At 47.2% G+C, this 21,097-nt stretch overlaps 1 protein-coding gene across 3 annotated transcripts; it reads left to right on the forward strand.

The window, feature by feature from the left end:
• Window positions 1-3,914: 3,914 nt before the first annotated feature.
• On the forward strand, window positions 3,915-16,821 carry NFKBIL1 (NFKB inhibitor like 1). 3 transcript variants are annotated; one of them, XM_081938246.1, is made up of 5 exons: window positions 3,915-4,207; window positions 8,921-9,238; window positions 14,039-14,154; window positions 15,113-15,230; window positions 16,040-16,821. In XM_081938246.1, the coding sequence occupies exons 2-5, from the start codon at window positions 8,962-8,964 to the stop codon at window positions 16,573-16,575; spliced, it is 1,047 nt and encodes a 348-aa protein (XP_081794372.1). In that variant the 5' UTR covers window positions 3,915-4,207; window positions 8,921-8,961; the 3' UTR covers window positions 16,576-16,821. The 3 variants fall into 3 exon arrangements, with proteins under 3 accessions (XP_081794372.1, XP_081794370.1, XP_081794371.1); XM_081938244.1 differs by lacking the exon at window positions 3,915-4,207 and adding an exon at window positions 5,577-5,671; XM_081938245.1 differs by lacking the exon at window positions 3,915-4,207 and adding an exon at window positions 5,577-5,671 and having other exon boundaries at window positions 16,043-16,821.
• The last annotated feature ends 4,276 nt before the right edge of the window (window positions 16,822-21,097 follow it).

The raw sequence follows: 21,097 nt of genomic DNA on the forward strand, positions 1-21,097 counted from the left end.
GCAGACCTCCCTGCAGCCTCCAGGGAGAAAAAATGGGCCGGGGGGGGGGCTCCACACACACCCCGTGCCCCATTTTGGGCCTAGCAGGCCTCCCTGCAGCCTCCTGGGAGCAGAAATGGGCCGAAGGAGTGGGGGGGCTCCACACACACCCTGCGTCCTATTTTGGGCCTAGCAGTCTTCTCTGCAGCCTCCTGGGAGCAGAAATGGGCCGGGGGGGGGGGCTCCACACACACCCTGTGCCCCATTTTGGGCCTAGCAGACCTCACTGCAGCCTCCACGGAGCAAAAATGGGCCGGGGGGGATACACACACACCCTGCGTCCCATTTTGGGCCTAGCAGGCCTCCCTGCAGCCTCCTGGCACCAAAATGTGCCAGAGGGATGGGGCGCATTCGACCCCCCCCCCCTGCTCCCCCGCACATGTGCCCAACGCATGCGTGGCAGAGATCCAAAAATCAGCTGGCGGGTGAGAGACACACGTCCGTGCACAGTGGAGCTGAGCTGGGGCGACAGCTCTCGTGCCTGCAGTGAGGGCTCTGCGTGCTACTTGTGGCACGCGTGCCATAGGTTCACCATCATGGATTTATTGAATAAATTGACATTGGCTCTGGGTCAGTGGTGGGTTCCTGCTGGATCGCACCGGATCGCGCGCGCTCCCTTTCAGCGCTCCACCTGGCTTGCGCGCTCCCTTTCAGCGCTTTTCAGGCGCTCCGCTCCGCTGAGGAAACATCTCCGTTCCCAGCCGAGCTGGTGGAGCGCAGACAGGCGTCGTTGCTTCGCCAGGGCCGGGCAAAACTGTACTTCCGGTTTCAGCGCCGGAAGGGAGCGTGAGAGCCAGGTGGAGCGCTGAAAGGGAGCGCGCAAGCCAGGTGGAGCGCTGAAAGGGAGCGCGCGCGATCCGGTGCGATCCGGGAGGAACCCACCACTGCTCTGGGTACTGTAGCAGTCTTGGCCACTTTGTTATTGAACATGTGGCGTGACCAGCCACTGAGTCCTTGTTCTCTTTTCAGTCTAATTCAAGCCTTTCTCAAATGTGGCAACTTTGAAGTGTGTGGACTTCAACTCCCAGCGTTTTCATGCTGGCTGGGGAATTCTGGGAGTTGAAGTCCATACATCTTAAAAGTTGCCAAGGTTGAAAAGCACTGGACTAATATGTGGCAGAGAAGAAAACGAAACAGGGAAGAAATCCATAGGAGGAAAGCAGAAATTACTGGTTCTTTGACTTTATAGAGTTTAATGTATGCTTATGTTAGATCGGGTAATGGATAGGCACACACAGGCTTAACGGTAACAACAGCTCTTTATTAAGTACAACAAGTAGGAACAATCCAGCGAAGGTTGAGTCTGACAGCAGCCCTTTTATAGGGAGCTGTCAGACCCTTCGACCAATAGGATTAAACCTCTGTTCCCGCCGGAATAGAGGACCTTGGTTGAAACCACTGTAGTTAGAGCAAGTATCTAACACTTTACATGCCTTAAAAATGAATAAACAATAAACTTTACAATCTGAACTATTTTGTGGAATTGAGGAAGAAAATAATGTACAGTGGGAAGAAGTGGATTGCATGTTACTTCAGCTGCTTGGAAATATATTAATTACCCTGGAACTCATAGATTATAAACCACTTAGAACTGGAAGAGTAGGTAATATATACGGTATCTTTTGATAAAGGCATCCTATAGATCTGGGGTCCCCTCTCTTTTGGACCTCAGGGATCACTAAATTCATAATTTTAAATCCCACAGACCACTAATATGATCTGCCTAATGACTGGCTGTGTGGGCGTGGCTAGGTGGACATATGACTGTGTGGGCGTGGCCAACTTGATGTCACTCACATCCAGGGGCGCCTCACTGGCCTCTACTCGCCACTCCCCTCCCAGCCACTCCTCGCCTGCCTTAGGACCCCAATAGGAAGCAGTTGTTGGAGCTAAGCAGCCACCACGAGAAAGCGTTGGCAAAACAGCTGGCTCAGTTCAAATTGGTTCTGACAGAGAAGAAGGCTCAGCAGAAGCACTCACTGAGGACTAGGAGCATAGGCTTTCCAAGCAGAGGGAAGACCTGCGGGAGTGCAAGGCCAGGTACCGGCACCTGGAGGCTCAGCAGGCTGAGATGGTCAGCCAGTTCCAGGCCACGATGCAATCCCACTGGAACAAGGCCCTCCGGCTCTTTGCCACCAGTGGCGCTTTCCTCCAGCCTTTTGCCCAAAGCCCCACACCAGGAGGTTGAAGCAGACCCCAAGTCGGAATTTCTGCCCCCCTCCGATCCTCACAAAAAGACCCCAAAAGGAGAGACACTGCAGCAACACAAATGTTCGTTGCACGGTTCCATCACAGGGGGTGTAGTTTGAGGACTTCTGATTTAGTGCAATATAAAAAATGCAAATAATTTATCTGCGGACCACCAAAATTTTCTCACGGACCACCGGTGGTTCACGGACCACCAGTTGGTGACCACTGCTATAGACATCCAAATGTTTTTACACTGTTTGATAATAACTTTTAAGTTCTGTATATCTCAGATTGTATACAAATAAAGCATGAATCTGAAAATTATTTCAAATAGCAAGATAAATTGAGATGATAGGGACAATGGAATATATCTCTGCTAATTAATATACATGTAAAAAAAGAGTAAATAGAAGAATGAGAAAGTTCAAGACATGTAAATGTAGAAAATAGTCAACATGTTCTTGGTTGCCAGGAAGGAAATAACATCCCATCCTAAAGCTATTTGAAAGGATAGAAAAATAATGTAGAACACTTTTAATTATATTTTCTATTCTCTTTCTCCTCCCTTTCTTCTTTCAGGCATGTAGTTTTTTGGGTTTACTGTTTCTTAGTCCTTTCCTGTGTTCTACACAATCCTGCCTATTCAAAAGGAAATAGTACATTGATTTGTGTTTTTTGTCTGCTTGAACCATACACACACACACACACAAAGAATCTGCTATTTCAAACAACAATGGCTTGGAAGGCGTCTTCAGCATGAATTCCCATTTTATACTGTTGGATGAAAGGTCCTTCTGGGTTCAGTTCCAAGTGGGGGAAAAGACACTGGAAACACGGAGGCTGCTTGGAAAGATGGTTTAATGGTGGACAGGACCACATGGCTTCAGCTCCTGAACAGAAAAGGATCACATGCTTCCAGATGTTGGGTGAAGAAGAAAAAGAGACAGATATGCTGAAAGTTCCTGATTTTATGTCCTCTCTGGTTTTGATCTTTAGCTTGTATTCTGATTGGTTGTCAGGCTCCCATGGGGCCGTGCAGGGGCAACTCTGTAGGCTGTGTTTTGAATCCAAGTTTGGTTGAGCACTGCTTCTTCCCAGGTGCCCTGTGGTGAGATGGGTAGAGGGCTAATACTATCATGCCTTAATCCCATCACCCTGCAGTTGAAGGGGGTGGATCTTTGTTATGTAGAATAGACTGACTAAGGCTTTTTAATGGCCCATTGACAAAGGTGTTTTTTAACCTCTATTAAGATGAGTCTGCTTCCAGCCTAAAAACATGTTTCTCCATTTCTGATCCAGGGAAATATAATATTCTGCCTTTTCAATATTTCCCAGGATATTTCATTTTTCTAGAAGAGGAGTGGGTTTTAACTTCCTACAATACTACTCCTAATTTTCACATTTCCTTTTGGCAGATATTTATAAACAGATATATTGAGGTAATCCCAAACCCATCTCTTTAGGACTACTATATTTGGGTTAAAAAAAAAACCTGGGTAACCAATAGATGGCAGCAGTGTGAAGATTTTTTTCCCCCTTACCAATTTGCTCCTGTTTGCTACTCATCTCCTTTTGCAGCCCGGCAATAATAGTCTCTATATAACATTAAGAAAGTGATTCAGACACACAGGAAATTTCTAATTCCGATTCCTTTCATCTCACAATATGTTCGCTTGCTGGGAAGGGTGGAGACTGCCCTTCAATACATCTGGAGGACATACGATTCGAGGAAGTGTAGAGTTACAAGATTACCTCGCTGCTGCTTTTCTTCCTTCCCCAATCTGCCTGCTTTGTGCTTCCAGCTCTGGTTTCCTAGTCGGATTCTTAAACGCCGGACACCAAGTATGGGCATGAACAAACCGTCGCTGATGTTTTAGAGACCTGCTTGAAGGCACTTCCGCCCTTACTTACCTCTTATTTATTCCATTTCCTGTATGAACGCCGGGCGCTTTTGTGTATCAATTAGAAATTTGGTAAGGTAATGTCGATTTATGGAAGAAGGGAGGGTGTATTAAGGGAGAGGGGTGTTCTGGGGTGGGGTAGGAGGGAAAGGAAGGGGAAGGAGAAGAAATTAACTGCCCAGGAATACAGTGTGAGAATAAAGAAAAGGTGCATTTGAACGAGCTAAATGCAGCCATTTGTCTGGAACGGTATAGGGTTTCCTGCCTAGGCAGGGGGGTTGGACTAGAAGACCTCCAAGGTCCCTTCTAACTCTATTATTGTATTGTATTGTATTCGGATTAACACAAGAAAGGAAGGAAGGGGTGGTTTAGATCTTCAGGCTGGATTGTCACTCGTGAGCAAGGAAGCGATTCGAATTGGACATGGATTCGAAAGCAGGGGTGAAATTCAGCAGGTTCTGGAGAACCAGTAGGGGAAATTTTGAGTACTCCAAAGAACCAGCAAATACCACCTATGGCTGGCCCCAGAGTGGGGTGAGAATGGAGATTTTGCAGTATCCTTCCCCTGCCACGCCCACCAAGCCACGCCCACAGAACCGGTAGTAAAAAGAAATTGAATTTCACCACTGTTCGAAAGTATAATTTAGGATTTGATTCTATTATTTATTGGCCAAGTGTGATTGGAGACACAAGGAATTTGTCTTTGGTGCATAAGCTCTCAGTGTACATAAAAAGACAAGATATATTTGTCAAGAATCATAAGGTACAGCACTTAGTGATAGTCACAGGGCACAAATAAGCAATCAGGAAACTATCAATTGAAATTGTAAGGATGCAAGCAACAACGTTACAGTCCTGCTGTCATAAGTGGGAGGAGATGGGTGATAGGAACGATGAGAAGACTAATAGTAATAGTAATGCAGCCTTAGTGAATAGTTTGACAGTGTTGAGGGAATTGTTTGTTTAGAAGAGTGATGGCGTTCGGGGGGAAAAACTGTTCTTGTGTCTATCTGTTCTGGTGTGCAGTGCTATATAGCGTCATTTTGAGGGTAGGAGTTGAAACAATTATTTTCACAGCCCTCTTTTTGACTTGTGCAGTATACAGGTCCTCGATGGAAGGCAGGTTGATAGTAATTGTTTTTACTGCAGTTCTGATTTTTTATTGTACTTTTTCAACCCTTTTACAAATAGGAGGGTGGGAGGGCAACCAGAAACATAGGGGCTTTACTACCATTTCCCTTCTGTGCCAGCTATTCTCTCCCCAGTCCCTGTTCGCACTGATGCACATGGATATGAACTGAATGAAGAGATAGCGATGTATCATTTCAGTGTCTTCATTGTCATTGCTGGCAGTTGTCCCTGTTTTGGGTTCCTTTCCCTAATTCTTGATCTTTGGCAGTCTCTCTTTTCACATTCCTCCTTAACCTCCTTGATTTCATTTCGCAGGTTCCTCTAGGTCCCTGTCATTGAGGTTCAGGACCTCAGCGTGATTCCTGATGTTTTTGAAAATGGTAGTTGTGTGCTCAAGATCATGGAAACTGGTTGGTGTTTTTCTGCTGTTTTAGTTTAACTTGGTACTTAGTATATGACCAGTTCATGGCCTGTTCCACACTGGCCAGCTCTTTGGTGTTATAACTGAATCCTTGTACCAATAATAGAGTCTCTCTCAATGCGGTTCATTTCTCTGTCGTTGAGGTTAAGGACCTCAAAGTGATTCCTGGTGTTCTTCTTGAAAATGGTAGTTGTGTCCTCTAGATCATGGAAACTGGTTAGCTTTCTTCTGCGGCTGCTTTAGCTTAACTTGGTACTTGGTATATGAGCAGTTCATAACCTGTTTTACAATCAGACCCTGACCAAGTCTTTGGTGTTATAACTGAGCCCTTGTACCAATAATAGAGTCAATTCCCTCTCAGTGAGGTTCAGGGTCTCATTTTATACTAAGAATGGTAGAATGATAAGAGTTGAAGATTCTGCTTCAGAGGTAGAAGAAGGGTGAGTAAAATGGAGGCACGCGCGTAAAAGTGCCTGAAGAATTAAAGGCAACTCCCAAAGCAGCAGGATTTAGGATATGTGAATGGAATGGAATTCAATTCTTTATTGGCCAGGTGTAATTGGACACATGAGGAATTTGTCTTTGGTGCATATGCTCTCAGTGTACATACAGAAAAAATAGAATAGAATACATTCATCAAGAATCATAAGATACAACACTTAGTGATAGTCATAGGTTACTAATAAACAATCAAATTATACTAGGAAACAAATAAAACAATATAAAATTTAAAGATACAAGCAACATGGTTATAGTCATAAGCGGGAAGAGATAGGTACTAGGAAAGAGATAGAATAATAGTAATACAGTGTCAGCGTTCCAAATATCATGCAGAATTAAATCAGAGTCCAAGGCAGAGCTATCATTAAAGTTACAATTTAATAAGAGAGACATGTTGGCACATCTGTGGAATCCCAAATCTGAAAACTTCCTGGGATTCCACCCAGTTTAAAGTTCATGATCTTATCCCCACACCCATTAATCCATCACATGGCCCAATCTTCTTCGGCCACGCTGGCATCTCCACCCAGCTGGTTCCGGTCAGGTGCAGAGGTGCGGAGACAAAAGATGACCTTGGGCTTCTAGAAAAGAATGACAACAACACATTCCACAATTCTACTCCTTTCTATTCCCCTTCCCAATTACTACACTAATGAAACAGCATAATGAAATAATAGAGAGTGTGGAAGGCCAAAGATCCTAAAAGGTATATAACTGCAGGCCTGACATACAGTCTTAGTAGATAATTTGACAGTGTTGTGGGGATCTTTAGCAGAATGATGGCATTCGGGGGAAAACTGTCCTTGTGTCTAGTTGTTCTGGTGTGCAGTGCCCTATTGCGTCGTTTTGAGGGTAGAAGTTGAAACCATTTATGGTTACCAGGATGTGAGGGATCTGTAGATATTTTCACAGCCCTCTTTTTGACTCGTGCAGTGTACAGGTCCTCAATGGAAGGCAGGTTGGCAGTAATTGTTTTTTCTGCAGTTCCAATAATCGGTTGAAGTCAAAGAACAATGTTTGTTGTTTCTTATTTTTTTAAAGATAGGCCTGGTTCTCAATCGGATATGCCTATTTTTAAGAAATGAGTTCTGACAAATGTATCTTTTTCCACTGGCAGCATTCAGCTATAACACCAAACACCTCTTTCTATATTCTCTCCCTTATGCTTGCAGCCCGCTGTCCCACTTTAGTTTACCTTGAAAAGATCTGTATTGCTTAATAGCAAATTATCATGATGAATGACAGACATCCACAGACCAAAGTCTCTTGCTTAATCCAAAGATTCTCTGTCTGCCTTCTCTGATGTTGTGTCTACGCTATGGAATATTATTCTCCAAAGGTTTGGAAGATCCTTACCCTTCTGTCTTCTGTCTGTCTTGTTGGGTTGAGAGCAGACAGTTACAGAGGTGCAGCAGACAGTTACAGAGGTGCAGATGACAGACTCAATAATTCCTCTGTAGAACTGAATCAGCAACTCTTTGGGCAGTTTGAGCTTTCTGAGTTGGCGCAGAAAGAACATTCTTTGTTGTGCTTTTTTGATGACGTTTTTGAAGTTAGGTATCCACTTTAAGTCTTAAGGTAAAGGGCAAGTGTCTTCCTGCAGCTCGTCCAGGAAGATCAAGGATGTTTTGATTAATTTGGGGGTTCATCAGTTCTACGTGGCCTCCCCCCCCAATCTCTCACTCTCCTTTCTCCCATTACTGAGCCTAGAGAAGGAATTTTGGCATTCTGCATGGAGAGGTAATGGTGCTGGAGGTCTCTGCTAACCCAGTGGGTGAGAACTGCTGCTTTTCATGACTCGCAGAACTATTTATTGTTATTTTGTATTTTTATAAAGTACATATTCCCTTCTGACTAGAATATCTGTGAACATTTCAGCAGAAAATATATTTTATTTTATATTTTTATTACACACACACACTGTACCCCAAATGGGACCTAGCCTGGTGCCAAAGCCAATAAAAATTAAAACCACCAGGCACGAAGAATGGCATTTCCAGCTTCTTTTATTGGAGGACTCCAGCAAAGGGGTTTCAGCAGCTAAAGGAGCCAAGACCTCGAACAATGCACAAGCGCAAATGTTATACAGTTATGAGCAAGGAAGTTAATGCCCTAAGGATCACTCATTGGTCCCTGGATACACGTTTCTTTTGATTGGGTTCTTCTACTTTACTCTCCTTCTTCCTACACCGCATGTCTTATGTTAATAAGCTGTCTTATCAAAAGTGCTTTATTATTATAATAAGCTAGAGGATATCAAAGTTTATGTATCTACATGGCTTAGCTCACGGGTGTCCAAACTTGGGAACTTTAAGACTTGCGGACTTCAACTCCCAGAATTCCCCAGCCAGCCATGCTGGCTGGGGAATTCTGGGAGTTGAAGTCCACAAGTCTTAAAGTTCCCAAGTTTGGACACCCCTGGCTTAGCTAGAGCAGCCTTCTAGCGTGTCCTTCTAACTTGTCACTTTCTTGTTGCTAGGCAATAGTATCCCACCATTTGTTATACACATTGCAGCTGCAACTTTCTGCCTCAGCAATTCCTTTAATAAACTTTACTAATTCCAATCTTCTCTCTCTCTCTCTCTCTCTCTCTCTCTCTCTCTCTCTCTCTCTCTGCCCCTTCCTCCCTCCCTCTCTCACACACACACTTAAGACAGCAGACATATCTAATATTATTGCCGCCACTTGTTTCATGATTTGAGCTGAGACTGAGGGATTGATATTGTATTTTCCCCAGGCTTATTGGTGAGCATCTCCTTCCTGCGCCCGCCTGGTTCCATGGCACTGAGGTACCAGCGCCGCTTATGGCGCTACGTGGAACGGGGCCGCCGTCACAAGTTGCGCAGGCTCCTGCGGCATCACAGAGACGCCTTGGACCTGGGCGAAACGAAGGGACGCAAAAACCACACACCCTTGCACCGATGCTGTGCCCTCCTGGACCACAAAGCTGCCATCCTTTTGCTGAAGTACGGGGCAGACCCCTCTCTCCCAGACCACCGGGGAGATACTGCTCTGCATTTGGCTGCCCGGCAAGTAGCACGTGGAGGAGATCGTGGTGAGACGAAGCTTTAAAACTTTGTTTTGTGGCTTACTTAAAATGCAAGGACCTCTGCTTCAAAATAATAATAATAATGGAGATCTCTCATCTACTATACCAGTGATGGCGAACCTTTTTTGGCTCGCGTGCCACAAGTGGGGGAAGCGCAGGGGGGTCGAGTGCGGGCGTGCCGCACCCATAATGCAACGCGTGACCCCCCCCAGTGCGCATGCACGCACAACGCGCGACCCCCCCCATTTTTACATTTTTTTTGCCCTCCACAGGCTCCAGGGGCTTTATAGGAGCCTGGGGAGGGCGAAAAGAGCCTCCCCTGACCCCACGGAGGCCCTCGGGAGGCTTCAGGGACTGTCCGGAGGCTTCCCTGAAGCCTTCGGAGCGCTTAAAACCACCCTCAGAGCCAGTGGTGGGTTCCTGCCGGATCGCACCGGATCGCGCGCTCCCTTTCAGCGCTAAACCCGGAAGTACGGTCTTGCCCCGCCCCTGGCGACGCGACGACACTTGCCTGCGCTCCACCAGCTCGGCTGGGAACGGAGACGTTTCCTCAGCGGAGCGGAGCGCCTGAAAGGGACGCAGGCTCAGCCTGCCAGGCTGCCACCGCTCCACTGAAGACATTGCTGAGCAGAGAAATGTCTCCGTTCCCAGCCGAGCTGGTGGAGCGCAGGCAAGCGTCGTCGCGTCGCCAGGGGCGGGGCAAGACCGTACTTCCGGGTTTAGCGCCAAAAGGGAGCGCGCGCGATCCGGTGCGATCCGGCAGGAACCCACCACTGCTCAGAGCAAACCGGAAGTGACTTCCAGGTTGCTCAGAGGGTCGTTTTAAGCGCTCTGAAGGCATCAGGGAAGCCTAGGACGGTCCCCGAAGCCTTCAGAACGCTTAAAACGACCCTCCGAGCAAACCAGAAGTCACTTCCGGTTTGCTCGGAGGGTGGTTTTAAGCGTTCCGAAGGCTTCAGGGACGGTCCCTGAAGCCTCCGGGGGGGGCGGGGGAGGCTCTTTTCGCCCTCCCCAGGTTCCTATAAAGCCTCTGGAGCCTGGGGAAGGGGAAAAATAGCTTTTAAAAAGGTGAATTCAGCTGGCCAGCGTGCGCATGCGCGCTGGCCAGCTGACAGGGCAGCGCCTCGCGTGCCCTGACAAATGGCTCAGCGTGCCACTTGTGGCACGCGTGCCATAGGTTCGCCATCACGGTACTATACTATATGGAGTTAGTAAATAGGACAGATTGTCGCATAAAGTAATATATTGTTGCGAGATAGAACCATGATGGCGAATCTATGGCAAAGGCAATGATGGCGAACCTATGGCAAAGGTGGCACACAGAGCTCTCTCTGCTGGCACACCCGCCATCGCCCTAGGTCTGACCTCCGTGGCGTTTCTTTCGTGAGTTTCTGTTTCCCTGCAAACGACGAGAGAGAAGCTCACGAAAGAAAAAGATCTCAACTCTTGCCACGCTGCCGGTGTTGGGATGCCCCGCCTTGCGCCAGCCAGCTGGTCTTTGGGTCTCTGCTGTGCATACGTGAATGTTTGCACACATGCACATTCACACATGTCTGCACATGCACGCATGTCCATGTAGGCACGCATTCATGCATGTTCGCAGTTCGGGCACTCGGTGTCTAAAAGTTTCGCCATCAGTGGAATAGAACAAGGGACCTTGGAGATGCCCCTTGGGGGCAAAGGATTGACGTGGGAACCATTCCTATAGTTTGCTCACCTGGGTGAATAACATGAGGCCCTCAAACGAATCAATGGTAGCGGCTTCATTTGGAGCAATATTGATCCATTTGGTTATTTGTTAAAGGTACATACAGGATTACATTTCACTTAGGAACTCAAACTCAAGGCACCCAGTGCCTGTTCACATTTCCCCCCCCCCCGAACAACAATGTTTGATTGCGCCTCCACATGATCCAGATTCCAGTCCCTCTTCAACTGTATAGATCCGGGATGGCGAACCTATAGCAAGCATGCCACAGGTGGCACGCGGAGCCATTTGTCAGGGCACCCGAGGCGTTACCCTGTCAGCTGGCCGGCATGCATGTGCGCGCTGGCAAGCTGAGTTCAGCCTTTTTTAAAGCCATTTTTTGCCCTCCCCAGGCTCCAGAGGCTTTATAGGAGCCGGGGGGTGGTGGTGGTGGTGGCGAAAACAGCCTCCCCCTCCCTCCGGAGACTTCATGAGCTTCCCTGAAGCTTCTGGAGGGCAAAAAACCACCCCTACAGGGAAACTGGAAGTTCGGGAACGGACTTCCAGTTTGCTCGGTTTAACAGTTTAAGCATTCAGGAGTGTTCAGGAGGCTTCCCTGAAGCCTCCGGAGCGCAAAAAAACGATCCTACGAGCAAACTGGAGGTCACTTCCAGTTTGCTCATAGGGCTGTTTTTAGTTCTACGGAGCCTTCAGGGAAGCCTCCTGAAGGCCCCTGAAAGCCTCCTGAAGGCTCCAGAGGATTAAAAACGGCCCTACAAGCAAACAGGATGTGACTTCTGGTTTGCTTATAGGGTCGTTTTTGCCCTCCAGAGGCTTCAGGGAAGCCTCCGGAGGCTCCTGAATGCTCCGGAGGGCTTAAACTGTTAAGCCAGCCCTACGAGCAAACCGGAAGTCCATTCCAAGATGGTGCCGCCCCCCAGGGAACAGCCTCGGGGGCGTGGCAGGCCTGGGTCGCTGCCAGTTCCAGTGATCCATGCCGCCAAACCACTACCGGTTCAGCCGAACCGGTAGGAACCCACCATTGCCCCACCCGTCCCCAGTGAAGTATCTGGAAGCACTACTACTAGTCCGTAACTTACGATTTAGCGACTGTTTGAAGTTACCACAGCAGTGGGAAAAGTGACATGGCCAGTCCTCGCACTTACGACTGTTACAGTGTCCATACAGTCACCTGACTGGGATTTAAGCACCTGGCAACCAGCATGTATTTAAGACATTTGTAGCATGAGCCACGGTGGCGCAGGGGTTAGAGTGCAGTACTGCAGACTACTTCTGCTGGCTGCCTGCAGTTTGGCAGTTCAAATCTCACCAGGCTCAAGGTTGACTCCATCCTTCCGAGGTTGGTAAAAGGAGGACCCAGATTGTTTGGGGACAATATGCTGACTCTGTAAACTGCTTATAGAGGGCTGTAAAGCAGTGTGAAGCGGTATATAAGTCTAAGGGCTATTGTTATCCCTGGGTCATCACTTCCCTGGTCAACCTTCCCAGGATCCTTCCAGCAAGCAAAGTTGATGGGGGAGCTGGATTTGCTTAACAACTGTTGTCAAAAATAAAATTAGGCACAACTCATTTAATGATGGAATCGGTTAGCAAAGCAAATTCTGGTCCCAACTCTGGTTTGCTTGTTTGTTTGTTTTTATTGGATTTATATGCCGCCCTTCTCCCAAAGGACTCAGGGTAGCGTACAACATTAAAAAAACACACATCCCAAAAATTAAAAAGAAATTAAATACATATCCAAAAAAACAAACCGAATTTATAGGACAATACATTTAAAAAATGAGATAAAATTAACAGGACAGGCCGGCTTGCTGGAAAAGCCAACTTTTTAGGGCGCGTCAGAAGGACCGGAGGTCAGGGATTATGCGAAGCTCCGGGGGCAGCTCATTCCAGAGGGAAGGCACTCCCACAGAGAAGGCTCTCCCCCTGGGGGTCACCAGCCGACACTGTCTGGCCAATGGCACCCTGGTTATAAGTCGAGGACTATCTTTATAAGTCTAGCAAATCGAATTCAGTAGGAAAACAATCATAGAAATCTTTAGAAGATTAGGAGCAAAACTTAGCTCTAGCTATTCTGTCAGTTCTCAAGGCTATTTTTCCCTTGTTCCCGTTATCTAGCCTTTCTCTTCTTGCAGAAAAAGTTGGGGTGTAGGAAAAGATTCGGAGGGGAACATGAATTATGGTAATATTTTCATCCTTATTTATTTCAGATTTTTGTTCCTGTGTCTTAGAGGAGAAAGTAGTAAAAGCTGGTGAACATGAATTGCTGAGCGAGTGTTTTTGAGCCTTTCAAAATAAACTGCTGTACTATGGCATAAGCCCGTGATGGCGAACCCACCTCACTCATGCCACAGGTGGCACGCAGAGGCCTCGGCGGGCATACGAGCTGTCAGCCAGCTCAGCTCCACCGTCCATGTCTGTGTGCCTCCCGCTGGCCAGATGATTTTTGGGTCCCTGCTGCACAGGCACACGGGGGGGGGGGGGGAGGGTGCATGCAGGAGATGCACACGTATGCATGGGGGTCATGCGTGCATGCGGGGGAAGGGGAACGCGGGGGGTGTGTGGCACAACCCCACACCCCATTTTTGGGCCTAGGAGGCTTCAGGGAGGCCTGCTAAGCCCAAAATGGGCCTTTGGGAATCATGCCCGCATGCGCAGGAGTGGGGGTCACGGGGGGGGGGCATGTACATGCACATGGGTGGGGCATGCAGGGTTGGTGTCTGACGCACATTGCATTTTGAGTATGTGCACTTTGGGCAGGTGATGACAAAACGGTTAGCCATCACTGGCATAAGCTTTCATAGACCGCAATCCAATTCATTAGACTCATTGAGGGAGTAACCAAAAATTATATATCGGTAATGCTTTGTGCATCTAAAGAAGGAGTTTGTGGTTTATTAGAGTTATGCTAGTTATATTATTAGTCTTTAAAGGTTTGCGAGGCACTGTGCTCAATATTCTTAATATGCTGGTTTTTGTAAGAGAAACCTGTGTTTATAGTCCGTGTAGCAACTATGAATATTCAAAACACAACGTGCTGCAATTTTCTCAGATGCCACTAAGGGGCGCTACTCATTAACGTTGATCTTGCTTCTCAGCCTATGAAGATCTGTTCGTACCTTTGCGAATCCACTGTCCATCTGCCATGAGCATCAAGAACAGAGCTGGGAAGACCCCGGGGCACCTCCTGAACACAGCAGCGGAAGAGAAATGGGTATCAGTAACCCCACCAGTAAGGGTGTCAGTAGGAAGAGATGGTAGAAACTTGAAAGGAATTGAAAACTTAATGGAGAAGAAGGTGGTGGGGAGAAAAGAAAGAGAAAAAGTTCCATATCATTTATTTTAATCATTATTACGTTCATGTTTCTTAATAGTGTTTTAATCATTATTACGTTCATGTTTCTTAATAGTGTTACCATCGCTGTTGCGTAACCTTCTTACATGTTTCTTATTGATGAAGAGGGAGGGAAGGGAAAGGGAAGGGAAAGAGGGGAGAGGAAAGGAAAGGAGAGGAGAGGAGACAGGGGGAGAGGAGATGAAAGAGGAAAGGAAAGAGGGGAGAGGAAACGAAAGGAGAGGAGAGGAGACGGGGAGAGGAGAGGAAAGAGGAAAGGAAAAAGGGGAGTGGAGAGGAAAGGAGAGGGGGAGAGGATAAGAAAGAGGAAAGGGGAGAGGAGAGGAAAGAGGAAAGGAAAAAGGGGAGAGGGGAGAGGAAAGGAGAGGGGGAGAGGATAAGAAAGAGGAGACGGGGAGAGGAGAGGAAAGAGGTCAAGAGGAAAGGAGAGGAAAGAGGAAAGGAAAGGGGAGATGAAAGGAAAGGAGATGAGAAGAGCGGGGGATAAGAAAGAGGAAAGGAAAAAGGGGAGGAGAGGGGAGAGGAAAGGAGAGGAGAGAGGGAGAGGAAAGAGGAAAGGAAAGAAGGGAGAAGAAAGAAAAGGAGGGGAGAGGAAAGGAAAGGAGAGGAGAGGGGGGAGAGGAGAGGAAAGGGGGAAGGAAAGGAGAGGAGAGGGGGGGAGAGAAAAGAGGAATGGAAAGAGGGGAGAAGAAAAAAAAGGAGGGGAGAGGAAAGGAGAGGAGAGGGGGGAGAGGAAAGGAAGAAGGAAGGATCGTCAACTGTTTCCGTTTTGTTGTTTTCTCTCAGACAAAGGGTGATATATTTTAATCCCCCACAGTGCCCTGAGGCAACACTTGAGGAAAATGAGGCAGAATCTGAGGCTGAGAGAGAGTGGCGATGCAAACTTCTCAATGAATGTGAGGACGAATTTCAAGAGACCCCATGGCAGCATGAAGGTAAAGCTAGACTTTCCTTAGATCTCACAGTCCCATAAGGTGGTCTACCCTGCGGAGGCCTGAGCCATGATCGCGACAGATGAATTCGTGGAGTTGCCACTAAAGAAGGGTTAGCGCGGTGGTTAGAATGCTGCATTGTAGGCTAACTCTGCCCAAAACCAGGAATTCGATCCTGACCGGCTCAAGTTCGGCTCATCCTTCCGAGGTTGGTAAAATGAGGACCCAGATTGTTGGGGGTGATATGCTGACTCTGTAAACGGCTTAGAAGGGGCTGTAAAGCGATATGTAAGTGCTATTGCTACTGCTACTTAGACCAAGTTGCCCTAGACTTTTTTTAAAAAAAATTAAATAATTCCCTCGATCAGTTTGGCCAGAGATTCTGCCTGCTTTTCATTTTCTGAAGCACCCATTTTGCTGTTATTTAAACGATTTGCAGCATGAGCCGCAGTGGCTCAGTGGTTAGAGTGCAGTACTGCAGGCTACTTCTGCTGACTGCTGGCTGACTGCAATTTGGCAGTTCAAATCTCACCAGGCTCAAGGTTAACTCAGCCTTCCATCCTTCTCAGGTGGGTAAAATGAGGACCCAGATTGTTGGGGGCAATAAGCTGACTCTGTATACCACTTAGAGAGGGCTGTAAAGCACTGTGAAGCGGTATATAAGTCTTAAGTGCTATTGCTATTTTGGGCTTTGGAAGCTCCCTTGCTCTACCGTCTTAAAAAGTAAGAGAGCTGTGGGGTCAACTAGATTTGAAAAGGACCTTCACGGAGCATGATGCCATCCCCTGGCTTATTTCCTCGTTCTTTTTCAGAAGATTTCTTTACTGGTCCCAACTCAGAAACGTTCGAGGAATGGACTGATCGCATACACCGAGAATACGGGCAAAAACGTAGGCAAGAAGAGGAACAGCGTTACCGGAGGCCCAAAAAAGAAACTACGAAGCCTTCCGTTCAACTCCAGCGCCTGGAGCAAGAACATCTGGAATACCTAAAACGTGCCCAAGTCAAGGAGGAAGAGGTTCAGGCAGGCAAGAGAAGGCGTTACGAGGAAGGCTGCAGCCGTGTCTTCTCCTCAGACAGTTCACATCCATTGTGTTACAAAGACATTCCCTGGCCTAGCTCAACTGGGACTCCTGAGGAAATGGCCGCGGCAGCCCTTCGGGGTGTAGATCCTTCAGACAGAGGCGCTTATCGGCGCTTCCTTCGGCGTCAGCAGGCTCTGTGGCATCCGGATAAGTTTGCACAACGTTGCGGCACACGCTTGGCCGAACAGGATCGCCGTTGGATCTTGGACACTGTCACAGCGTTGTCCCAAGCTTTCAATCGCTTGGCTGAAGCAGCCAAATAAACCTGGCTGCTTGTTGACATCAGTATTTCTCGGCCTCAGGTACTTCAAGAGGCATGGACTTCGACTCCCAGAATTCCCCAGCCGGCATGCCGGCTGGGGAATTCTGGGAGTCGAAGTCCATGCCTCTTGAAGTACCTGAGGCCGGGAAACACTGGTCTACGTGACTAAAATATATTAGGATACTTGAAGAGAGAGAAGATGTCCTGTTTTCTTTGCCCTGTTTATTAAAAAAAACTATAAACTGTTGCTTTTGAAAGTCTGTGATTGGCCTAGGCCAGGGGTGGGGAACTGTGGCTCTTTTGCGACTTGTGGACTTCAACTCCCAGAATTCCTGAGGCAGCTATGTTGGTTCTGGAATTCTGGGAGTTGAAGTCCACAAGTCGCAAAAGAGCCACAGTTCCCCACCCCTGGCCTAGGCCGACTGAGTAATTTCACTAGATTTTTTTTTTTTTTTTTGGAAAAAGAGATTCTTTGTTGAGGGCAGTTATGTATGAACACACACACACCCCATGGTTGAGTTTCATATGTAAGCCAGATCAATATGGCTTTGTTGAAAATCATGTTTAAAATATGGCTTAGTACTGGGATGGCGAACCTATGGCACGCTTGCCACAGGTGGCACGCGGAGCCATTTATCAGGGCATGTGAGGCATTGGCCTGAACAGCTGGCCAGTGCGCATGCGCGTGCTGGCCAGCTGACTTCGGCCTTCTTTTGAAGCCGTTTTTCGCCCTCCGGAGGCTTCCTTGAAGCCTCGAGCACGAAAAACCGGTCCTACGGGCAAACCGGAAATTCAGGAACGGATTTCCGGTTTGGCTGTAGGGCCGTTTTTCGCCCTCTGGAGTCTTCAGGGGCCTTCGGGAGGCTTCCCTGGAGGCTCTGGAGGGCACAAACTAGCCCTACAGACAAACCAGAAATCCAGTTTGCTTTTAGGGCTGATTTTTGCCCTCCAGAGCCTTCAGGAAAGCCTCCTAAAGGCCCCTGAAGGCTCCGGAGGGCGAAAAAGGACCCTATGGACAAACCAGAAGTCACAATTCCCCAACATCTGGGTTCCCCATAGGTCAGATTTTAGCCCTCCCGAGCCTTCAGGATGCTTCCCTGAATGCTCCAGAGGGCAAAAACCGGCACTATGAGCAAGCCGGAAATGACTTCCAGTTTGTCCGTAGATCCGTTTTTCGCCCTCCAGAGCCTTCAAGGAAGCCTCCTGAAGGCTCCGGAGGTTAAAAATCGGCCCTATGGACAAACCAGAAGTCACCATTTCCAAACTTCCGGGTTCCCGGTAGGTCCATTTTTTGCCGTTCGGAGGCTTCAGGGAAGCTCCTGAGGCCTTCGGAGGGTGTCCAAAGGGGAGGGAAGCGGTTTTCGCCCTCCCCAGGCTCCTAGAAAGCCTCTGGAGCCTGGGGAGGGTGAAAAAACCATGCCAAAAGCAGGGGGCACACTGTTGCGTGCACATGCGTGGGTGGGTGCGCGTGTGCATAGCATTATGAGTGTGTCACACCCACGCACAACACCCTCCCCTGCGCTCTCCCTGCTTTTGGCATGGGAGCCAAAAAAGGTTCGCCATCACTGGCTTAGTACATTCAGCCAGCCCCAATCTTCTCCACATGGAATATCTTGGTTGGAATCTCAGCCAATGAAAACGTGATGCCCACTAGCTGTGTTGTCATTTGATCTTACAAGGAGAGATCTGAGTTAGAGATCAGCATTTGAAGCCCAGTAGTTTAGTTTCCTCACTCGATGAGAGTCCCAATAGATAGCCCAGATCAGGAAATCACTACCACAGAAAGGCTAAAACTTCATTTGTTCCAAATGGCTATCCAGATAGTCCTTGAGTTATGACTGTAATGGAGCCTGCCTATCACAGTTGTAACTTTCGATGGTTGTAAAACTGATTGGTGGCCCATTTTACGACCTTTTTTTTTTTTTGCGGCACTGGTTAAGCAAATCAGTACGGTCTTTAAGCGCATCTACAGATGTCAATTGAACCATTGGTTTGCTATGGACGTGATTTTGCAGCGTAAGTTAAATGCTGTTTTTTTTAGCAAAACCATCGTAAAACACAATCACGTGATAATGGGATACTGCAAATGGCCATAACCATGGCTCAAATTGCCAAGTGCCCATAGTGTGTTCATGTGACCACTTAGACTTAAAATAACTTTATTGTCCTGTGAATTTACACTAATCGGTATACGTATATTAAAATGAAATTTTGTTGCATACAGTTCTCCATAGTGAGGGGAGGAGTATCCAGGATGGGTTGACCTTGTCCTCTCTTGATTGGACTGAGTCAGATAAGCTCTTTTAGCCACGCCTTGGTCACCAGGCTCCACCCAGTTATCAACTCAGTCCTTCAACAGACGGCTATGTTCATCCTGAGATCCTGAAGAAACTTAAAGGAAAAATTTTAAACTGCTGACAAAGCTATTGAAATTGCCTCCACGCTGCCTGATCAATCACTAGAGGGTGAAGAAACCCCCAGCGGGGGTAGAAAGCCTGCGCAGCAACCGCTAAGGCGGCGCGCAGCCCAGGTCACAGAGCGAGACCCAATCCTGCGAGTTTACCAGACGGATGGCATAGGGAACAAAGCTGTTACAGAATCTGGGAGTCCTGTTAGAAATACTTCGAAACCCCCTCCCAGAGGGGAGCAACAGAAACAGACTGAAAAGTGGGTATATGGGGTCTCTAACAATGCTTCGAGCTCTAATCACATAGTGCTTATAAGCAGCATCCTGAATGACAGGAAGTGAGCTTCCTACACTCTTCTCGGCTGTCGTTACCACTCCCTGTATGGACTTTCTCTCTGAGGCACTGGGCAGGGAGGGGCGCTTGACCATCAGAACTTTGAATCCGTGTCATAAATGTTCTCCAGGTGGGTCTGTTGGAATGTTGACTGGTTGATAAGTGACTCACCATAAGTTGAGGACTATTTATTTATTTATTTATTTATTTATTTAATTGAATTTATAGATCGCCCCCTCTCCCCGAAGGGACTCAGGGCGGTGTACAGACAACAACTAAAAAACCATATACATAGTACAAAATATTAAATACCCCTTAAAAATAGATTAAATACAAAGCCTGTACAATACTATTAAAAATTAAAAAACAGCCTAAAAAGTCTACCCCGAAAATTTAAAATACCAGCCAGAAGGATTGAAGATTAAAACTACGGTTAGGCCAGGCCAGCTAAGTGGAACAGGTGGGTCTTAAGTTTCTTGCGGAAGGAGCGGAGATCGGTGGTTGTTCTGATGTCAGGGGGGAGGTCATTCCAGAGGGTCGGGCCCATCACAGAGAAGGCCCTACTCCTGGGCGTCGCCCGCTGGCATTGCCTAGTGGACGGCACCCGGCTACCTATATAATAGCAGAATCTTTACAAGTCTGATTGCTTTGTCAGAGAATTATAAGGCATTAATAAGGTCCAGTATCTGGACAATTCCAGACTTTAAAAAAAATCCTTCAGCCCGATTAATTAGGCAACAGACTCTGCATTTTCATTAGAATTAATAGAAGTATGGACGACACAGGTAGTCCTCGATTTAATGACTACATTTGGGCCCCAAAATTTCTGTGGCTGTGAAACATTTGGTAAGCGAGTTTTGCCCCATTTTACGACCTTTCTTGCCACAGTTGTTAAGGGAATCTGGTTTCTCCAATGACTTAGCTTGTCAGAAAGTTGCGAAAGGCGATCACATATCCCCAGGACGCTGCAACCGTCATAAACATGAGTCAGTGGCTAAGTGTCTGAATTTTGATCACGTGACCATGGGGATGCTGGAACGGTCGTAAGTCGCTTTTTTCAGTGCTGTTGTAACTTTGAACACTCACTAAATGAATTATTGTAAGCCGAGGACTATCTGTAATGGAAATGGCATTGATGGAGAGATCCAGGATGTGCCTACCATTAAAGGAGCATTTCTCCCATCTTCAGAGCAGGAATACCTCCTTGTCTTTGATACTCAAACTTTCCATGGTGCCTGTTGTTATTCACACAACCCATCTGGCCACACGCTCAGATATCACAAATGTGAGGCAAACGTCTAATTTGTGCGCCAGCTCTTGTTCTGGATGTGGCTGAATTGCCACATTTTCTCCTGGATCTGAATTCATGGTGCCCTTTCTAGATTTCAAGAGTTATACAAGTAGTTAAGGTTCCTGATGCTGTGAATCTTTTTATGTTTTAACATTACATCTGTAGAGATTCTCAGTCATCCAAAGGTGCTTTTTCAGGAGGCAACTGGATTTTCTTGGGTTTTTTTTTTTGGGGGGGGGGGAAGTTGTTTCACTTCTCATCCAAGAAGCTCCTTCAGTTCTGATAGGAGAGTTTATCTGATAAACTTCCAAGTACTTCCAAAGACCCCTCTAAAAGGATGCAGATTACCAGCTGTCTGCAAGGAATATAAATCCTTCCAATTTCTTTGTGAAATTGTTAATGGCATTTAACCCTCCTTCATGAGTCAGCGAAGAATATTTCCAGATGATGCAAAAGGAAACTGCTTTGAACTGTACAGTGAAGAGGTCAAA

This window comes from Natrix helvetica, assembly GCF_964273705.1.
Source record: "Natrix helvetica genome assembly, chromosome: 1".
In the NCBI taxonomy this organism is placed as follows: domain Eukaryota; kingdom Metazoa; phylum Chordata; class Lepidosauria; order Squamata; family Natricidae; genus Natrix; species Natrix helvetica.

Coding starts and splice junctions, on each gene's coding strand:
- NFKBIL1 (XM_081938244.1), top strand. Junction 14,155..15,112: donor CAGCAGCGGAAGAGAAATGG/GTATCAGTAACC, acceptor AATCCCCCACAG/TGCCCTGAGGCAACACTTGA. Junction 15,231..16,039: donor GACCCCATGGCAGCATGAAG/GTAAAGCTAGAC, acceptor GTTCTTTTTCAG/AAGATTTCTTTACTGGTCCC.